The following is a 20622-nucleotide window of genomic DNA, read 5'->3' on the forward strand; positions in this document are numbered from 1 at the left end:
TGTTTGATTACCATGATATGGTTTGTCTTGGAAACAGGCAGCTTCATGGGTGCAGGAGGGCCAAGAGGAGCTAATCCACGTTCAAGGTCAGGAGGGGCAGCTGTGAGGAGATACCCCTCATGCAGGGTAAGGAGCAGGAGCTGCGCTTTGCTGGAGCAGCCGTGAAGAGATACCCCACGTCCAAGGTAAGAGAAACCCAAGTAAGATGGTAGGTGTTGCGAGAGGGCATCAGAGGGCCGACACACTAAAACCATACTCACAGAAAACCAGCCAATCTGATCACAGACCATAGCCTTGTCTAACTCAGTGACACTAAGCCATGCCGTGTGGGGCCACCCAAGACGGTTGGGTCATGGTGGAGAGGTCTGACAGAATGTGGTCCACTGGAGAAGGGAATGGCAAACCACTTCAGCATTCTTGCCTTGAGAACCCCATGAACAGTGTGAAAAGGCAAAAAGATAGGATACCAAAAGAGGAACTCCCCAGGTCAGAGGGTGCCCAATATGCTACTGGAGATCAGTGGAGAAATAACTCCAGAAAGAATGAAGGAATGGAGCCAAAGCAAAAACAATACCCAGTTGTGGATGCGACTGGTGATAGAAGCAAGGTCCAGTGCTGTAAAGAACTGGTGGCTAGAACACAGCAAATTCACTTTCAGGAACAGTGTGATCAGGATGCCACCTGGGACCCATGTCCCTGCACATTCACTGTGGCTGCTCCCACATTGCTGTGTCTTCCTGACACTGATTTAAGATTAAAACAGTGGGCACTTGGGGGGGTGATGGATATGTTCACTGTCTTCACTGTGGTGACAGTTTCATGGATCTATATATAAGTCAAAACATATCAAATCGTACATTTGAAATATTTGTAGTTTATTGTATGTACTCTTGCCTTAATAGCACTTTTTAAATCATGGAGTCTGAAGACAGCCCTGGTGCCTAGGGCTGGGGCATGGCAGGGAGGGAAGTGGAAGATAAAATGGAGAATTGGGGGGCGAAAGTCGACAGGCCAGCTTCCTGAAGAGAGGCAAACTGTGGTTCCTCTTCCTAGGTCTTCTAGAGGGTCCCAGATCTCTTACTGGGTCATCGTTTGTCAATAGCAAGTTAAATTTGTAATTGATGTCAGCTTTGATAGAATAACTACTACTTCTTCCTTCTTAGGCCTTGCTTTCAGCTCTTCTAACCATCTTTTCCTCACCAAACTTCACCCTGGGAGGGACAGCCTCCCTTCCTTTAGGAGCAGCACTGAGACAGGTCTCAATGGCTAGACCTGTTGAGGGATGGCATTGCTCAGATGGGTTGTCCCAAAGCAGATAGTGAGGCATGAATTTGGGGACACAGGTAAGGGGATGGGGAAGCAGGACAAAGCCTGGGGAGCCTCAGACAAAGGCCTATGAGGATAGCTTCTGCCAATTCCACAGGGCAGCCTGGAGTGTGAACACTTGAGACGTCCTAGGCTGGGCTGGGCTCTCATGCTGCCGCCCACCACCCACTGGGAGAAGAGGAAGAGGACACCTACTTCCAGGAATGCCCTGAATTCTTCACTTTAGCGTGGGGCCACTCCAGCCGCCGATGGCAGTTTCCCCCAGGAGAGGTGAGGGTCTACCATGGGAGGCGGGCAGGGTCCCGGGAATGATGCAAGGTAGTCAGAGCGCAGCCCCAGCACTGTCCACGACATGCCAGTGTCTCCTTTAAATCCCAGCAAGTCCAGCTCGGTTGACAGAGGTAATGGAAAGGCAACCTCACGTGGAGGAAGGTGAGCCTGAGAGCCCAGAGGCCCTAGACTTAATTATCACACAGCTCTTTCACTTGGCTGTGTGTCTGCAGCCCGTGGAGCACAGCAGGCTGAGCTACACATCTGACACATTCTCCCCTGCTCATGTCAGAGGCATTCAGGAGCATCACTTCAGAAAGTGCTACACCTTCTATCTTAGTCACTCTGTATTCTGCTGGAGATGCAGGGGGTCTCTGCCCAAGGGGGCTGTGGGGCGAGAGGGAGAGCAGGGGGACTGTGGGAGTCAGTGCTTAGAAAGGCTCTGTTGACTGATTCCAAGGCAGGACTATATGCTGCCTGCACAGAACAGGACATGGAGACTGGAAGTGTGAAGATCACTTAGTTCAGGGGCCTCCCTGTACAGACAGGGAAACTGAGGCCCGGAAAGGAGAGAGTGTCCGCTCCTTCAGTGCCTCTCTGTTCCAGGGCTTGCACCAGAACCTGGGAATAGAATGCCAGGACGTCGCAAACCCCAACCTTCTAGCTTCTCACCTTGAAATAATTATAGATTCAGGGGAGGTTGTAAATATGGTACAGAAAGGCCCCATGTGCCCTTTGCACGGCGTTCCCCAGTGGCAGTATCTGCAATAAGACCACAGGGTAATAGTAAATCCAGGAAGCTGACATAGGCACAGCCACACGATGTTCACATGCACATGCTTATCTGTGTGTGTTCATGGTGTGTGTGTCGGGCTGTGTGTGTGTTTTGTGTGTGTGTGTAGTTCTGTGTGTCACACGTGTAGATTTGTGCCCATCATGACAATCACGATATGGAGCTTTTGTGTCACTGCAAAGGAGCTCGCTCTGAGTCCCCTTATAGTTGTCCCTACCCCGCCCCACCACATTCCTGGGCCACTGCTAAACCACTTTCCATCTCAGCCCTTGCAGTTGGTGGGCTCACTTCTTAGGAGGGATAGAGATGCAGACACAAATCTTGGTAACACATGGAATATTAAATACCTACATAAGTATAGGAATGAAGTTGTACCATGACAGTCAGCTCCAAGTAATGTCACACTCCTGATGGTGTCTAAGTCAGGTTGAATCCATTGAAAGAGACTAGAAATTTTAGTCATTAAAAAGAACCAGTGGCACTGAGTGAGCTGACGTAGAACAATCTTCAAAGCAGACAACAGAAGGCACAGTACAGAACTGTACATTCTGGCGCACAGGTGTGTGTGTCAGGGGAGCAGCTGTGTAATCAGATCTCATGTGTATACCTCCACCACCACTCATAGCGTCACCTGTGGAAATGGGAGGGATGTTCCTCTCCTTGCCTGTTCTCTTGTGCTTTTGCAGTTTTCACTACAGGCATGGCTTGCTTTTATTAAAAGGAAATGGAATTATTTTGGACCCTCAAGTAGGAGGAGTGTAGCCTGTATAGTCATATCCTTCATATCCTTATATAGTCATATTCCTGCTTTTTCTTCTCCCTTGGGTTTACAAAAGGCCCTCTAGGGACTTAGCATTCTTAAAAGGGGGTTTTGCAGCCTCTAGTTGCCATGGTAGCTGTTGCTCCTGGTGACACAAGATGCAGGCCTGGCCCTCCCAGCCCTGTGTGCGGGGAGCTGGGAATCCCCACCCGGGGATGTTAGCACCCCCACATCACCCTGGGTCCCAGATGTTTAAAAGATGTCTCTATCAATGCTAGTGTGGGAATGAGTCAACTGTGTTATTTCAGGAAGACATTGTGTTCAGTGATCTGTGGTGTGTGGTGTACTCTTTCTAATGACAAACACTCTTCACCTAAAAACACATTTACCTCTGTCTTAGAGCACCAGACCCATTCTCCTCCCCTCCAGGGTAATCTGGTTTAGCTGCCTCCAGTTAAAAATAAGAGTCCTGTTTAGAGGTTGTAGAGGGGCAGCCCATTCTCACACCAGGGTTCCCTCCCAGCACACTCAACTTCCTCTCAGACCCAGAAGCAGGAAGAATTGTTTATTGCTCCATAAGGGACTGGAGAATGCTTACTGACATAGGAAGAGAACTGAGTTAACTTCCAGTGGGTGGGACGCATATCAAGATAGTTATTGTTCTTTCCCGATAAGAAGAGCAATATATGACGTAAATTAATTTGTTAATAAATTATTGTGGTATATTAAATTCCCATGAAATTCTTCTCCTTCAATAACAGAAAGGTCTCACTTTTCACAGGTGATACTGTTAGTGGTGTGTGTTTGTGTATGTACACATGACATCTGGTTACAGAGCTCTCTCACACACACACACATACACACACACACACACACACACCAGAATGTATCATTCAATGTTGTGTGTTGACAGAATGAAAGTAAAGTTCAGTGAGAACTGGAGGAGAGAACTAAGTAAGCTCTTCTCTTGGGGAGGAGCGGGCTGAGGAGGGGAACGTTTGTGGTGGCCCTTGAGCTGGTGTAGGGGTTCACCAGGTGGAGATATAAGGAGGAGAGCTAGCACATCCTTGATGATAAAACCAGGGTCCTGAGTCTGTCCAGAGATTTTCTGAGCTATGTCATGTGCCACGGCCCTGAGCCCTCTTCATCTCAAGGATCACAGGTGTAGGTCCAGGTGAACACAAAATCTGGAAAGAGGCAATGCCTTCTTGTCAGCTGACCAGGTGGAGCCTGCACTACGCTGATGTGCGCTGAATTGCCAGAGACTCCACTGCTCTAGCGGAACCAGTGTCCTGGGGACAGGCTGGGGCTGCCGCCCTAAAGTAAGGCCTTGTCATTCTGTGGCCTGTAACTTCTGTGGGTGCAAACTAGATAGGGTTAAAAGAAGGAGGGAAGAAAAGAAAGGCAAGGCAAGGTGGAGAAAGCAAGGAAGGCCAGGCAAGTCTACTCTGCGGAAGGTCTCAAGCCACGACTCACAGTGGGAACCAGAGACAGACATCCTTCAAGGCCTGATGTTTGAGGCCCACATTTCCTCCCTCTGGGACTCCCAGAGCCTAATGGTTCTTGGCACCTTTCAAAAACAAAAGACGAAAATAATATTTTAATTTCCTGCAAAAGCTTGAGTTATAAATACTGACCTTGTTCCAAGAACCAATTCTTAGGAAAAGGAATTAAGATATAAATTTACCGAGTTCCTGGATCAGCCTGGATTCTTTTTGCACTTAGGTCACATGTGCCCCACCCTGCCTCCTTCCTCCCGGTGTCTGACATGCAGAGCCCAGCCTCAGGGTCTACAGTCACCCCCCTTGGCATGGAGCCCGCGTTAGGGGCCAGGGCTCTAGTTCCATCTCCACCGACTCCTGCGTGACCGTCAGGAAGCCACACCCACTCCAACGACTCTCTTTCCCCGTCTAGGAAAGAGAGGTTGGCACTTCCTTGGTGGTCTAGTGGTTGAGAATGTGCCTTGCAATGCAGGGCACATGGGTTTGATCCCTGGTCAGGGAACTAAGATCCCACACGTCATGGAGCAGCTAGGCCCACGTGCCACAACTAGAGAGTCTTGCACCACAACAAAGACCCTGTGTGCTGCAACTAAGACCTGATGCAGCCAGATAAAGAAATGAATACTTTTTTTAAAAAAGAAAGAAAAGGTTGCATTAGATCTTTCATAGAAAAAAATCTGCATACACAGTTTAGGGAGGTGAGTCGGTTAAAATTTTACCCAAGTAAGTAAAAATTAATTTTAAGTGTTTGGGAGTCATGGAACAAGTCATCTTCAAGGCTCTGTGCTGTGCTGTGTTTAGTCACTCAGTCGTGTCCGACTCTTTGCAACTCCATGGACTGTAGCCCGCCAGGCTTCTCTGTTCATGGGGATTCACCGGGTAAGAATACTGGAGTGGGTTGCCATGCCCTCCTCCAGGGGATCTTCCCAAGCAGACCAGGGATCAAACCCGAGTCTCCCTCATTGCAGGTGGATTCTTTACCATCTGAGTCACCAGGGAAGGCCAAGAAGACTGGAACGCGTATCCCTTCAGTTCTCCCGGGGAAGTTCTCCAGGCGAACTTCTCGATCCAGGAATCGAACTGGGGTCTCCTGCATTGCCAGACAGATTCTTTACCAGCGGAGCTACCAGGGAAACCCCTTCAAGGCTATCTCCAGATCTAACTTCTGTAAGTCTCTAGACTTCTCCACACTCAAAAGTGGAAGCCGAGTAGGGAGGAGGGAGGTGGCTTGTCTTCTACAGCCGGGTCCCCGCAGCAACCCTCCCACCATTGCCCTCTTTTCTAAAAGGAGAGTGTCTCACACATGTCTTCTGTCTCTTGGGCTGGAATGGTGGTGGTAGCAGCAGCTGGCCCGCGTTGCATGTGTTTCTGATGGCTGGAGCAGTGACGGCATCTCCTGTGCTTAGGGTGTAGAAAGGGGTGGGAAGAGAGTGGGGTAGCTGAGGACAAGAGGTTCTTGCCCCGCCTCTAGGTCTTTTCCCACCCTCTCTGAAGAACAGCCCCCTCCAGAAAGGAGAGGGAAGGGAATCAGGAGCATGTATCCAGTGGGACCCACTGGAATATGTACTTGCAGGGTCTCAGTGGAGCCACATAACCTCACGGGAGTAAGTCTCGTGTTACTGAGTCCAAGCTCGCCCTGATTACTGCAAAACAGGCCAATCAATAGAGAGATGAGTTGTTGGGGCAAAGAATAGCAATTTTATTCAGAAGGACAGCAGACAAGAAGATGGTGGACTAGTGTCACAAAGAACCATCTTGCCCAGGTTTGGCTGCTAGTTTCTTTGTTTGTTTTTTCTTAAATAGAACAAAGAGGGGGAGGTAAGGAGGTAAAGTAAAAAGAAGGTGATAAGTTGTTGTTTATATTTTCTGGTTCTGGCCAGGCTCCAGAGGGAATGTGTTATTTCTTCTTGCCTGCAGCCACTCACAGGTGGGTCTGGTCAGGTGGTTTCCTGTGAGCTAAACAAAGGTATTTTAGCTTAATGCTCAGGTGTTCCTTGGCAGTGTTCCTTGTTGTTTACTGGCTAAGTCGTATCTGATTCTGACCCCATGGACTCTAGCCTGCCAAGATCCTCTGTCCATGGGATTTCCCCGGCAGGAATTTGGAGTGGGTAGCCATTTACTTCTCCAATGGGATCTTCTTGACTCAGGGGTTGAACCCATGTCTCCTGCATTAGCAGGTGGATTTTTTTTTTTTTTTTACCCCTGAGCCACCAGGGAAGCCCACAGGGTTCCTAGAGATGGGCAGTTATGTATACTTCAAGCTACAGGCAACATCCCTTTAGTAGCAAAAACAATACAACACAAAGGTTAAAGTGAAACAATATGGAGTCAGATTTGTCCCTATTTCATGAGCAGTCCCTTTCTACAGGTAAGAAAAGTGAGGAACAGGGAAAGGAAGCACGTTGGCTTCAGGCGTCAAGTGGTGAACCCAAAGTACCCATTCTGAGGGTGGTTGGATGAGCAGGAGCATCAGGATCATGACCCCTGGAGGAGGCAGTTGGGGTCACACGCTCTCATCGATTCCTGCTTCAGAAAGACTAGCCAGGATACTTTTTCTGGGATTTGGGAAACAAAGGAGGTGGTTGGGAATAATGAAAACTGCCTTCTGAATGGGTGAAAATGAACGGAGTGTGTGCTCCGGGACAGGTGCTTCCTCATATGGTGTTTCATTTAGTCCTCCACCATGTGCTCTGGTGGGCAGGGCAGACACACCTCCACCCACCCTACACAGAACTCAGAGAGGGTCAGGGGGCTTCTAGGGAGGGCAGGATTCCAGTCAAGCCCAGCCCCTCTCACTCACAGGGCTCGTGCCTGTCAGGGGCCCACTGGCCACACCTGCCAAGCAGCTGATCATTCTGTGTGACTTCCTGGGGTAGAGTCAGCCCCCTCTCCCATCCCGTGCCCAGCGCTGGGCATGGAGGAGACACTCAGAGTCAGAGCACAAGCGTTTTCCAGCCTAGTTAAATGTAACGGAAGCCACTGTTGTGAATTGGTCTCCCCACACTTCTTTCCACCTGCCACAGTGTGCCAGAGTGACTTCCAACAGCTAAGTGGGAAAATGCATCTTTTCCTTTAGCAGGAAATTATACCTCAGGGGGTCCAGGAAAAGAGCACTGTGCTGGGAGCCCTGCACTGGATCAGCCACAAGCCCGCCGGGTGTCTCAGTTTCTCCATCTTGGCCATGAGGGTGCCTTTGGTGTGCCTAAAGACCCCTTCAGAACCCACGAACACTGACTCTCTTGTGGTTGGAGCTTCTAGTCTCTCCCAGAAGGAATTCCCTTCTAGGCTTGTCATCCAGAGGCAGCCCTGCTCAGGCCCCATCTCTGTGGCCCTTCCTGCTTTTCTACTTAAAAATAGTCTTCACTAGGCTTTGACCAGATGAAAAAGACACATGCAGCTGGAACTTGCTAGCCAGAGACTGTCACTATTAACTCCTGCCTGCTGGTTACAGATGAATTATAGCAGGTCCCATGGGGAATCATAGCAGGGACATAAAGAATAAATGGGCTTCCCTGGTAGATCAGATGGTAAAGAATCTACCTGCAATGCAGGAGGCTTGGGTTCAAACCGTGTATTGGGAAGATTCCCTGGAGTAGGAAATGGCAACCCATTCCAGTATTCTTGCCTGGAGAATTCCATGGACAGTCCACGGGGTCACAAAGAGTTGGACACAACTGAGTGACTAACACGATCACTATCAAAGAATAAATAAGGAATATGAGTTCTGTGAGGGCAGTAATCGTGGATCATCTATTTATTGCTAGGATGGCATAGAATATTTCTTAAAGGAAAAACTTGAATGAAATAGTGAATGAGCGGAGGTGATTCCTACCTAGAGCTGATAGGCATGTTGGGGAGAGAAGAGATATATACATGAACAGTTAAATAATGACCTAAGGACCAAATCCTTCCCCCGCTCCCCACCATACAAAGCAATTACATGAGATGTTGCAAGACAGCATGTGTTCAGCCAAATCTGTGGGCAGGAACACAGTGTAATTAACTCTGGGTTGGGGACAGCAGGAAGAGCCTCCAGAAGAAGGTGGACTTTGGGCTGGATCTTGAGGGATGAGCCCAGTTTGAGGGGTGTGGTGCCTCCAGAGGCTTGCCCAGAAGACCAGGCTGTTTCTGCAAAGGTTCTGTGTTGAAAATGAGCAAAACATGTTCAAGTTTTCCAACTGAGGCTGTGTCTCTGCTTTGAGAGATGGGATACTGGGAAGGACTGATGGAACTCAGAGTATTCTGTTCCAGACTCTGCCCCTTAGTTGGTCTGTCTGATAGATGGAGCTCAGAATATCTTCCCCACTGGGATCTTGGGATTTCCTGGGATGTATTTGCACAAGCATTTTGCTCCAGGAAATGTCTCATAAATACCCACTGTAACCCCAAGGGGGAACCTGTCACTCGAGGCAGGCACAGTGTTGGCTATCTCCACATTTTCCTCAAGCTGAGGGCAGCTACTCAAGGTCCCAAATGCTGACCAAATAGCTAACCAACTCATGGAGCCCCATGGTTGTATATGAGAGAAGGAAAATAGGTCCCAGCCTTCCAGAGCTTAAAGAGGAGATAAGAAAAGCTGGTGAAAACTTAATATCCTCTGAAAAGGATGATAGAACTTGCTGGAATGATGTTAGGTCAACTTAACTGCCCTGTTTCTATGAGGTCATTTCAACCCCAGAGGGGTGAGACTACGGTGGGGTGATAGGCCATATTCAATCTCATTAGAGAGACCTAGTGACTTCAGCAGGAAGACAGAGCCTCTGCTTGCTTTTCTTGGCCCCAGGAACAGCACCTGTGAGCCTCTCTCCCCAACACAAAGTGCACAGTGTGGATGAAGTGAAGTGTTAGTCGCTCAGTCGTGTCCAACTCTTTGTGACTCCATGGATCATGGCCTGCCAGGCTCCTCTGTCCATGGGATTCTCCAGGCAAGAATACTAGAGTAGGTTGCCATTTCCTCCTCCAGGGGATCTTCCTGACCCAAGAATTGAACCTGGGTCTCCTGCATTGCCAGTGGATATTTTACCATCTGAGTCACCGGGGAAGTCCAATGTCGTTGAGGCCAATTTTAATGGCTTTAAATGTGTATATCCGTGACTGCTTTTACAGTTTGTCTCAAGGCAGGAAGAACAGGAGAAAATCTCCGCTGAGCAGATGAGGGACTGGATCTGGGACAGGGGAAGTGACTTTCGTAGGCCAGAAAGTGAGTTAAGTTGGCCAGGGAAGCCCCTTCTCCTGATTAATGCCTGGAGCTGGTTAGGTTCCTGCTGGCCCTGGTTAGAACCGAGTTGGGCGTTGGGAATGGTTGACTGAAGTCGGGGTATTCCTCTGTGGGATGCTGATGTTTCTAGCCCAGTAAGCTGCTTGCTTGCTCAGTCATGTCCGAATCTTTCTGACCCCATCGACTGTAGCCTGCCAGGTTCCTCTGTCCGTGGGATTCTCCAGGCAAGAGTACTGGAGTTGGTAGCCATTCCCTTCTACAGGTGATCTTCCTGACCCAGGGATTGACCCCAAGTCTCCTGCATCACAGGCAGATTCTTCACTGCTTGAGCCACTGGGGAAGCTCAGGCCGACCAAGTCATTCACTAAATATGGACTGAGTGACTGTTACAGTCCAGGCACTGCTCTAGTGTTGGGATTCATTCAAGAGTGAAACAGACCCAAGTCTGTACCCTCATGGAGCTTACATTCTAGTGTGGGGGAGGCAGACGAGAAACAGTAAGAAAGCACATCATATAGCACACTGGAAGATGATACATGTCATGGAAAGAAGAGATCAGGGTAATGGGAACCAGTAGTTTGGAGTGGGTGAGATGCAACTTTAAGACAGGATGCTCAGGGTAGACTTCATTAAGACGATGTGAAATGAGCAAAGGCTTGAAGGAGGTGAGTGAGTTAGCCAGGTAGATCTCTGGAAGAAGAACGTTCTGGGCAGAGGGAATGGTCAGAGCAATGGCCCTGGGGCAGAAGTGTGCCTGTTCAAGAGATATTGAGGAGGCCGGTGTGGCTGGAGCTGAGTGAGCAAGGGGAGCGCCTGAAATGAGGGCACATGGGTCGTGGGGTCATGTCATGGTGGGGGTTATGAAGGGCTTTGTGGTTATTCTCAGTGGGATAAGAGCAGGGGAGTACTCATCTACCTTGCATTTGAACAGGATCCCCAGGGCAGCCAAATAGAGAACAGACTCTAAGGAAATGATGGTGGAACAGAGGGTGAGTTAGGAGGCTGGCAGCATCGTCCAGGTGAGCAGTGATGGTGCCTCTGGCTAGGCTGGGACCTGTGGAGGGGCAGTGAGATTCTGTGTCTGTTTCTAATGTAGAAGTATAAGCTGCAAGATTGGCTTGTGGGTTAGATGTCAGACATGTAGGAAAGAAAGGAATAGATGAGTACTCCATAGTACTGAGGTGAATGGGGAAGGGGTCATTTACTCAGATGGGAATACCAGCTGGCTCAGAGTTAGGAATACTGTGAAACCAGTTTTGGATGTGTTAAGTTTTAGATGCAGATTGACATCCAAGTGGAGATAGTAATTGGCAGTTGGAATTACTGGACCACAGTTCAGGGCCAAGGTTGGGGATGGAGACATGCACTTGTAGATGAGCTAGTTAACTTAACAAGGAAGTTATTTGTTTAGATAGAAAAGATAGGCTAAACCCAACTTACAAAGGCCACATAAAAGAGCAGAATCTAGGGACTTCCCTCGTGGTCCAGTGGTTAAGACTCCATATTGCCAGTGCAGGGGGCCTGGGTTTGATCCTTCGTCAGGGAACTAGATCCCACATGCTGCAACTGAAGATCTCACAAGCCACAGCTAAGACCAAGCAGAGCCAAAGTAAACATATTTTTTAAAAAAGAGCAGGATATATCAATAAGTTAGGATACTGAAAAGGAGACAGTGAGTTAGAAACCGGAAAACGGTGGGATTCAGGAAGTCAAGAGAGGACAGAGTTTCAAGAAAGGAAATCACCTTCATCAAATGCTGCTGTGACCCCTGGGCTTGGAGGGATAGAAGTCTGATTGGAATGGGTTCCAAAAAAAGGGGGGGCGGCAGAATGAGACTGAGTATAAGCAACTCTTTCAAGAAGCTTTGCTATTAAGGAGAAACTGGGCACTAGCTGGAGAAAGAATGATCCAGCCGAGAAGAGGAAAATGCTGCAGAAACACGGGGTCGCCATCCTTGAGTGGGCAAGGGGATGCAGGCTCCAGGGCACAGGTGGCCTCAGGAGGAGCGCAGGCAGGTGACCTGTCGCCTTCCCCATGGCTTGTCAGCGCGTCAGCTGCTTCTCCTGACTCATTCAGGCGGAGGAAGGTGGCCGTAGCACTGTCCCCACTCTACAGCAAGCAGAGAAAGTCCAGGCGCTACAGACTCAACAGCAGCCCCACGAATTAAACCATCTATTATAGGGCGGGAGTGAAGACATCATGCCTTTGACAAAAAATGTAGAAGAAAAATGCTTTCTGGCCAAAAGCAAGCAGTTGGGAGCATGTTGTGTAATGAAGCGCTGTGTCCCCTCTACAGGAAAACATGTCCTACTTTACTCAGAAAAATGAGGGAAAGAAGTCTTCATATTTTTCCTTCCATGATGGTGTTTCACTTTGTTACTAATCAGACTAAGGCAAATTAAAATTGAAAGCAGTATTTTTTTTTCTTTTTTGCCAAATGGACAAATATTTTAAAGAATAATTCTTAGTATTCAAAAGTGTTTGGTAAAATAGACATTTTCTTCAAACATGGGTGGGAGTGAAAAAAATGATTTAAGATCTTTGAGATGCAATTTGGCTATAGGCTGTAACCAAAAGACTTAGAAAGTTTCATATTTCAGTAATTCCTCTTTTGGGAATCCAATCTAGAGAAATGATTGGAAATATGGACAAAGATTTAATAACAAGATTTCTCACAAATTTATTTATAGTAATGGAATAAATATAAAAAGTTAACTGTCCGAACACAGAAAACTAGTTTACAACATTTTGACATGGTCATATTTAATAGTATGGAGAAATGTAAATGCTGGTAAGTGAAAAGAAATTACAAAATTATTCCAAGTGAATTATTCAATACTATCTTAGGAATTATACATCTACTCTTCAATTATGTGTAGACTAAAAATTATCTTATTTATTGAATTATTTAAATTTTTAATGACAATATTCTTCTCCATATTTCTAGTTGTGTTTTCTTCATACCAACTGGGCTGGTTTAATTTCTGCCCATTTTTATTAAAGTTCTTATTCTTTTTTTTAAATGGATGTTTTCCTTTTCTTTCTTTGAGGATTCTAAATATGCTTAACATCTATTATTTTCACCTCTTATGGAATGAAATCCCCCTATTGTCGGTTTGATTGGCTGTCTTTTTAGCATAGTGCTCTGCCAAAAGACTTTTGGTTTTAGGGTCAAAGGATTCATCAGCAAAACACCACTCTGCACTTAAGTAATCAAGAAATAAGTGTTTATTATACTGATAGCCAGACATCCTGGAATGTGAAGTCAAGTGGGCCTTAGGAAGCATTACTACGAACAAAGCTAGTGGAGGTGATGGAATTCCAGTTGAGCTATTTCAAATCCTAAAAGATGATTCTGTGAAAGTGCTGCACTTAATATGCCAGCAAATTAGTGTAATAAATTTTGTGTAATAAAGTTTCATTAGAGCATAAAGGAGATAGAGAAAGCTTCTGACATAGGCATCAGGAGGGGGCAGAAAGAGTACCCCCTTGCTAGTGTTAGCAATGGAGTTATATACTCTCTAATTAGTTATTCACGGTGAATCAAAAGAATGTCTGGAGGTTGTAAAGACATCACTAGACCTACTCCCATAATTTACATTTTAAGATAATAGGATTAGCCAGAAGGTTTTTTTCCAGAGACTGTCCTCAAGCAGGATATATTATCGTTATATAATCCTAAGGAATGTAGAGGGGGAAGAAATGTTTGTCCTTTCTTCCTCCTTGAGAATTCCAGACCCCTCTCTCCTTGGGGACCCCTAGACTTCTTATCAACCTGCCTAGGAACTGACTCTCTCACTACTTCCCAAATAAGTGAGCTTCCCATGACCAGAGGTGGGTAAAGCAGGACTGGTGACCACCAATGTTGTTGAGGAAGGGTGGATGAACTAAAACAATTGGTTGATTCCTACACTGTTGGTTGAAATGTAAATCAGTACAGCCACTATGGAGAACAGTATGGAGGTTCCATTAAAAATACACACACACACACATACACACACACACACACACACATAAATAGAGATACTGTAAAATCCAGCAATCCCACTCCTGGGCATATATTCCAAAAAGATGAAAAGTCTAATTTGAAAAGATACATGCACCCAGGGTTCAGGCTCATAGCAGCACTATTTACAATAGTCAGGACATGGAAACTACCCAAATTCCTATCAACAGATTTGGTTTCAGAAGATGTGAACTATTACATCATGGAATACTACTCGGTAGTGTAAAAAAATGAAATATTGACACTTGCAGCAATATGGGTGGACCCTCAGAATATCATGCCAAGTGAAGTAAGTCAGATAAAGACAGATATTTTATCACTAATATGTTGAATCTTAAAAATAGTGCAAATGAATCTACATACAAAACAGATTTGGTATTAATGGATACAAACTAGTATACACAACATAGATAAGGAACAAAGATTTACTACATAGGACAGGGAACTATATTCAATATCTTGTAATAGCCTATAATAGAAAACACTGAAAAAATATAGAGAGAGATAGATAACTGAATCACTTTATATACTTGGTTTACAGTATTGTAAAAGTAGGAAGTCAAAAAATACCTGGAGTAACAGGCAAGTTTGGCCTTGGAGTACAAAAATGAAGCAGAACAAAGGTTAATAGAGTTTTGCCAAGAGGACCCACTGGTCATTGCAAACACCCTCTTCCAACAACACAAGAGACAACTCTATACAGTGGATATCACCAGATGGTCAATACTGAAATCAGATTGATTATATTCTTTGTAGCTGAAGATGAAGAAGCTCTATACAGTCAGCAAAAACAAGACCAGGAGCTGACTGTGGCTCAGCTCAACTCCCTATTGCAAAATTCAGGCTTAATTGAAGAGCTTAGGGAAAATCACTAGGCCATTCAGGTATGACCTAAATCAAATCTCTTATGATTATACAGTGGAAGTGACAAATAGATTCAAGAGATTAGATCTGATAGAGTACCTGAAGAACTATGGATGGAGGTTCATAACATTGTACAGGAGGCAGTGATCAAAACCATCTCCAAGGAGAAGAAATGTAAAAAGGCAAAATGGTTGTTTTCCAAATAGCTGAGGAAAGAAGAGAAGCGAAAGGCAAAGGAGAAAAAGAATGATATGCCCATCTGAATGCAGAGTTCCAGAGACTAGCAAGGAGAGATAAGAAATCCTTTTTTAAGTAAACAATGCAAAGAAATAGAGGAAAACAATAGAATGGAAAAGACTAGAGATCTCTTCAAGAAATTTAGAGATAAAAGGGGAACATTTCATGCAAAGATGGGCACAATAAAGGACAGAAACTAAATGGATCTAATAGAAGCAGAAGATATTAAGAAAAGGTGGCAAGAATACACAGAACTATACAAAGAAGATCTTAATGACCCGAATAACAATGGTGTGATCACTCACCTAGAGCCAGACATCCTGGAATGTGAAGTCAAGTGGGCTTTAGGAAGCATCAGTGCAAAAAAAGCTAGTGGAGGTGATGGAATTCCAGCTGAGCTATTTCAAGTCCTAAAAGTTGATGCTGTTAAAGTGTTGCACTAAATATGCCAGAAGATTTGGAAAACTCTGCAGTGGCCACAGGACTGGAAAAGGTCAGTTTTCATTCCAATCCCAAAGAAGGGCAATGCCAAAGAATGTTCAAGCGACTGCTCAATTGCACTCATTTCACATGATGGCAAAGTAATGCTCAAAATCCTTCAAGCCTTAAATCCAGGCTCCAACAGTATATGAAGCAAGAACTTGCAGATGTCCAAGCTGGATTTAGAAAAGGCAGAGGAACCAAAGATAAAATTCGCAACATCCATTGCATCATAGAAAAAGCTAGAGAATTCCAGAAAAACATCTACTTCTGCTTTATTGACTACGCTAAAGCCTTCGACTTTGTAGATTACAACAAACTGTGGAAAATTCTGAAAGAGATGGGAATACCAAACCATCTTTACATGCCTCCTGCGAAACCTGTATGCAAGTCAAGAAGCAACAGTTAGAACTGGACATGGAACAATGGACTGGTTCCAAATTGGAAAGGGAGTACATCAAGGCTGTATATTGTCACCCTGCTTATTTAACCTATATGCAGAATACATGATGTGAAATGTTCTGGGCTGGATGAAGCACAAGCTAGAATCAAGATTGCCAAGAGAAATATCAATAACCTCAGATATGCAGATGATACCACCCTTATGGCAGAAAGTGAAGAGCTTCTTGATGAAGGTGAAAGAGGAGAGTGAAAATGTTGGCTTAAAACTCAACATTCAAAAAATGAAGATCATGGCATCCAGTCCCATCACTTCATGGCAAATAGATGGGGAAACAATGGAAATGGTGACAGACTTTAAGGGTTCCAAAATTACTGCAGATGGTGACTGCAGTCTTGAAATTAAAAGATTCTTGAACCTTGGAAGAAAAGGAATGACAAACCTAGACAGTATATTGAAAAGCAGAGACATTATTTTGCCAACAAAAGTCTATATAGTCAAAGCTATGGTTTTTCCAGTAGTCATATATGGGTGTGAGAGTTGGGCCATAAAGAAGGCTGAGCGCTGAAGAATTGATGCTTTTGAACTGTGGTGTTGGAGAAGACTCTTGAGAGTCCCTTGGACAGCAGGGAGGTCAAACCAGTCAATCCTAAAGGAAATCAGTCCTTAATATTCATTGGAAGGACTGATTCTGAAGCTGAAGCTCCGATACCTAGGCCACCTGATGTGAAGAGCTGACTCATTGGAAAAGACCCTGATGCTGGGAAAGATTGAAGGCAGGAGAAGTGGATGACAGAGACAAAATAGTTGGATGGCATCACTGACTCAATGGACATGAGTTTGAGTAAACTCTGGGAGATGGTGAGGGTCAGGGAAGCCTGGAGTGCTGCAGGCCACAGGGTCACAACTGAGCAACTGAATAATAAAAAAAAGCTCAAATATTTCAGTAAAAATTACTTTTTTAAATCGAGTGAACTCTATTACCCTGAAGTTGCTCCAGTCCTGAGTTTAAGAAAAGCAAATCAAATCTAATAAATTAAAACCAAAACACTGAACTCCTAGATTGTTGTCATCACATCATAAAACCTGGACAGTTCCCCCTAAAGGAAAAACAGATGCTCTTTATACTTTCTGATACTCTGTCTTAAAACATTTGGACCCAATACGTTTGATCTCTTGCCACATTGGAAGGGAAGCACTTGCCAAGGTCATCAGATAAGTTCCACAGATCTCATCTTCCCTTGGGACTTAGTCAAATGAGAACTGCTGAGCCTGTGAGCAGAGGAGCATGTGGGTCACAGCAGAGTGCTTTGAGGGAACATTTCAGGTTCAGGGGCTACCATGAATGTCACTCAAGGAGCCCTTTAAATATCCCACCAGGGGCCAAACAATTGGAGAAACTTCTTTAAAACAAAGCAATAAATGTTTCCCTCATTTTGGAAATGAACCAGGAACATCTAAAACAACCAATAGGAAGTCCTGATGCGCAAGAGTCTAGGAGTATCAGCCTGAGTTGACATCTTACCAGACAGGAGAAAAAGTGAAAAGCACTTGGAATTTTAATTGCAGGGTGGCTTTATCTAAATGACTGCACAAGTTCTTTTTGTGTTTTAACAAACAGAGCTTGCAGACCACCAATTTCCCCCAGACCCCTTGGACAGAAATCCCTTACAGATGACTGTTCCAGCTTATTTTTACACAGGACACTGGGTCCGGGTTGCACTCCCCACATGGTTAAATGCAATCTCCAGATTGAATTCTTGCTGAGCCACCTGGACATGTTACTTCACTTCTCTGAGCTTCACTTTCCACATTTGCAGAGTGATGATGATAACACCCCCAAGCAGGGCTGGGTTACATATTCAATCGGGCACCATGTGTGAAGTCCTCAGCATTTTTGTTGGTAACTGATGGGACTGTGGACCATGAAGTCTCATGAAGCACTTTTTTTCATGGTGCATTTCTAGACCTGCCCAGTCTCCTTGAGGGAGGAAAAGTGGAAGGTACTGGACTAGATGGAACATAGCCAACATCATTCCTAGGAAAAGGCTTGCCCCACCCTGCACCAGGCCTCCTTAAAATTTCTCTGTAACAAGCTGGCCACCAGCCAGCGCATGGCTCAGTGAGCAGCTGTGGGTATGAGCAGCTGCGGGTGTGAGCAGCTTTTTAGGAAAGACAGGAAGAGTAGCTGGGGAGAGATAAACTGTGGGCTTCAGGACGCAGGCTGCTGTACGGACAGCAGCCTTTCCGGGACCTGTGGTCTAAAAGCGAAGAAGATGAGTGCACCGGGAGACACAGCCTGGACAGACTCTGAAGGCTTCAGAGGGTGAGTGGCTCATTTGTCTCACTTTCCATGCCAGGGACAAGGGAAAGGCAGGAGTGCTTATTCTTTTGGGGGTCCGCAAAGGGTAGACTACCTGTAGCAGAAGTAAGGAGACCCGAGCCCGCTCTTGTCTGGTTACGGGCAAGCTGTTCAATCTTGAGCAAGTCATCTCCCCTCTCTGGGCCTGTTTTCTCATCTATAAAATAAGGAATTGGCCAAGTCTAATAACCAGACTAATAATCATACCTAACATTTGTGCAGTGTTTACGAGTTTCACTTTTGAAATAGAATCTCATTGGGTCCCCGTGGCAACCCTTTGTTGAAGGATTGACTGTCACATTTACAGATGAAGAGGGCTTCCCAGGTGGCACTAGTGATAAAAAAAAAAAACCCACCTGCTAATGCACAAGATGTAAGAGACATAGGTTTGATTCCTGGAGTGGGAAGATCCCCTGGAGAAGGACATGGCAACTCTCTCCAGTATTCTTGCCATGAACAGAGGAGCCTGGCGGGCTACAATCCATGGGTTTGCCAAGGGTTGGGCACAACTGAGGCGACTTAGCACACACGAACACACAGATGAGGAAACTATCACACACTGGGGCCAGTGGGCCTAAGAACCTGGTCTCCTGGGGACAGTTCTGGCCTCTCGTCAATACCAGGCTCCCCTGGAGCTCTGAAACCTGCAGATTCCCGGTTTCTTGTTGCGAACTACCTCCTTTTCCCTACCCGCCCTCACTCTTTACTTCCCACCAGTTGCGTCTTCTCCAGCCTCTTTGCAGAGCTTCCTTTCTCATCCTGTAGGCCAGGCACACTAATATTTCTGAGACGAGGGAGGTTAACATTTGATACCCTGCCCCCATGTTCCCTGGGTTAGCACTTGTGTGCAGCCTGTTTCCTAGAACTTGCTCTGCTTTGTGGAATGTCTTCCTGTGGGGTCCCAAGAAAAGTAGTAGGTGAGGCTGTTTAACCTTCGGGGCCGTGTTTCTCCAGGTGTGAGCCTGGACCACGTTGTGTGGGTCACAGACATTCAGGGTTCTGCCTACGTATGCAGATTCCTGGGCCCCGCCCCAAAGTTGGTGAATATGCAGATTGCTGGGCCCTGCCCCGAATTTGGTGAGTCAGAAGGGGCATTTCACCAGCTTCCCCTGTTTCTGACAAGCACTTACCAGGGCCTGGGAACCATGCTCAGGTGACTGCCCTGTTGGGCTGCAGAGAGCTGTTGATAGACTTCTTAGGAGTGAACACACTTATATTACTAAATTAAGTCCTTCCTGATGATGACGATAATTGATTTTTACTTTCTGGCCATGCCATGTGGCATGTGAGATCTTAGTTCCTCGATCAGGGATCGGACTCTCATCCCCTGTAGTGGAAGCTTGTAGTCTTAACCACTGGATTGCCAGAGAAGCCCTAATTTTTTAAGTAAACTTTAGGATTTAACTAGGTTATATTTTAGAGTTTTGCATCTCTGTAAGTGAAACTTGTCTAGAATTTTCTCTTTTCGCATGCTGTCTTCTGTGGGCTTGGCTAATGATAGCTTTGTAAAATAAACTAGGGATCTTACGGTCATTTTCTACAATCTGAGATGGTTTGACATTGGACTTATTTTCTGAAGATTAGAGAAAGCTCAACTGTGAAAACAAGCTGGGCCTTACATTATTTTAAATGTTGACATTTAGCCCCCTTACTAACTATTTAAATGACTATTGGTCTGTTCAGATTGTTACTTCTTGAAATTAATTCATTTCTCTATGTTCACCAATCGCTTGCACACAATACTCATATTTCTGGAGCCATTTTCTGGATTCTATTGCCTTTCTCAATATTAATATTTTATTTTTTCACTTTCTCTAATCACGCTTTTTTACTTAGTATTTTCATAGGACCGACTTGTTTTTTTCACAATGAGCATGCATGCTTAGTCACTCAGTCATGTCCGACTGTGACTCCACGGACTGTAGCCCTCCAGGCCCCTCTGCTCATGGGATTCTCCAGGCAAGAATACTGGAGTGGGTAGCTGTTCCCTTCTTTAGGGGCTCTTGCTAACGCAGGGATCAAACCTGGTTCACTTGCATTCCAGGCGGATTCTTTACCATCTGAGCCACCAGGGAAGCCCTTTTTTCACTATCCTGAGGCATAATTGATGTTCAATTATTAATAAAAATGAACAATTTGATGCGTATTGACATATGCATGCATCTGTAAAGCCATTGCTGTAACCAAAATCAGTTTACCATTTTGACCTTTTTTCCCCCCAGTTTTCTAGTGTCTTAATTTCAGATTTTAAACTTGATTCTATCCTTCTATTCATGTATGTGTGTGTTTTATTCTTTTTCTAGTTTCTTAAGTGAAAGCCCATTTATTTCATTTTTCAAAAAGTTATACTCCATTATAGTCATAAAATATTGGCTACATTCCCTGTGTTGTACAATATATCCTT

General features: G+C 45.5%; 1 protein-coding gene across 1 annotated transcript in view; it reads left to right on the forward strand.

Moving 5' to 3' along the window:
- Nucleotides 1-17979: 17979 nt before the first annotated feature.
- The window catches only part of NOX5 (NADPH oxidase 5), a 37228-nt gene continuing 34585 nt past the window's right edge, over nucleotides 17980-20622 (forward strand). The window contains exon 1 of the mRNA XM_070468710.1: nucleotides 17980-18182. Within this exon, the coding sequence (XP_070324811.1) occupies nucleotides 17995-18182 (188 nt within the window). The 5' untranslated portion in view covers nucleotides 17980-17994. The remainder of the gene's footprint in view (nucleotides 18183-20622) is intronic.

This window comes from Odocoileus virginianus, chromosome 6 (genome assembly GCF_023699985.2).
Source record: "Odocoileus virginianus isolate 20LAN1187 ecotype Illinois chromosome 6, Ovbor_1.2, whole genome shotgun sequence".
Taxonomy (NCBI): Eukaryota; Metazoa; Chordata; class Mammalia; order Artiodactyla; family Cervidae; genus Odocoileus; species Odocoileus virginianus.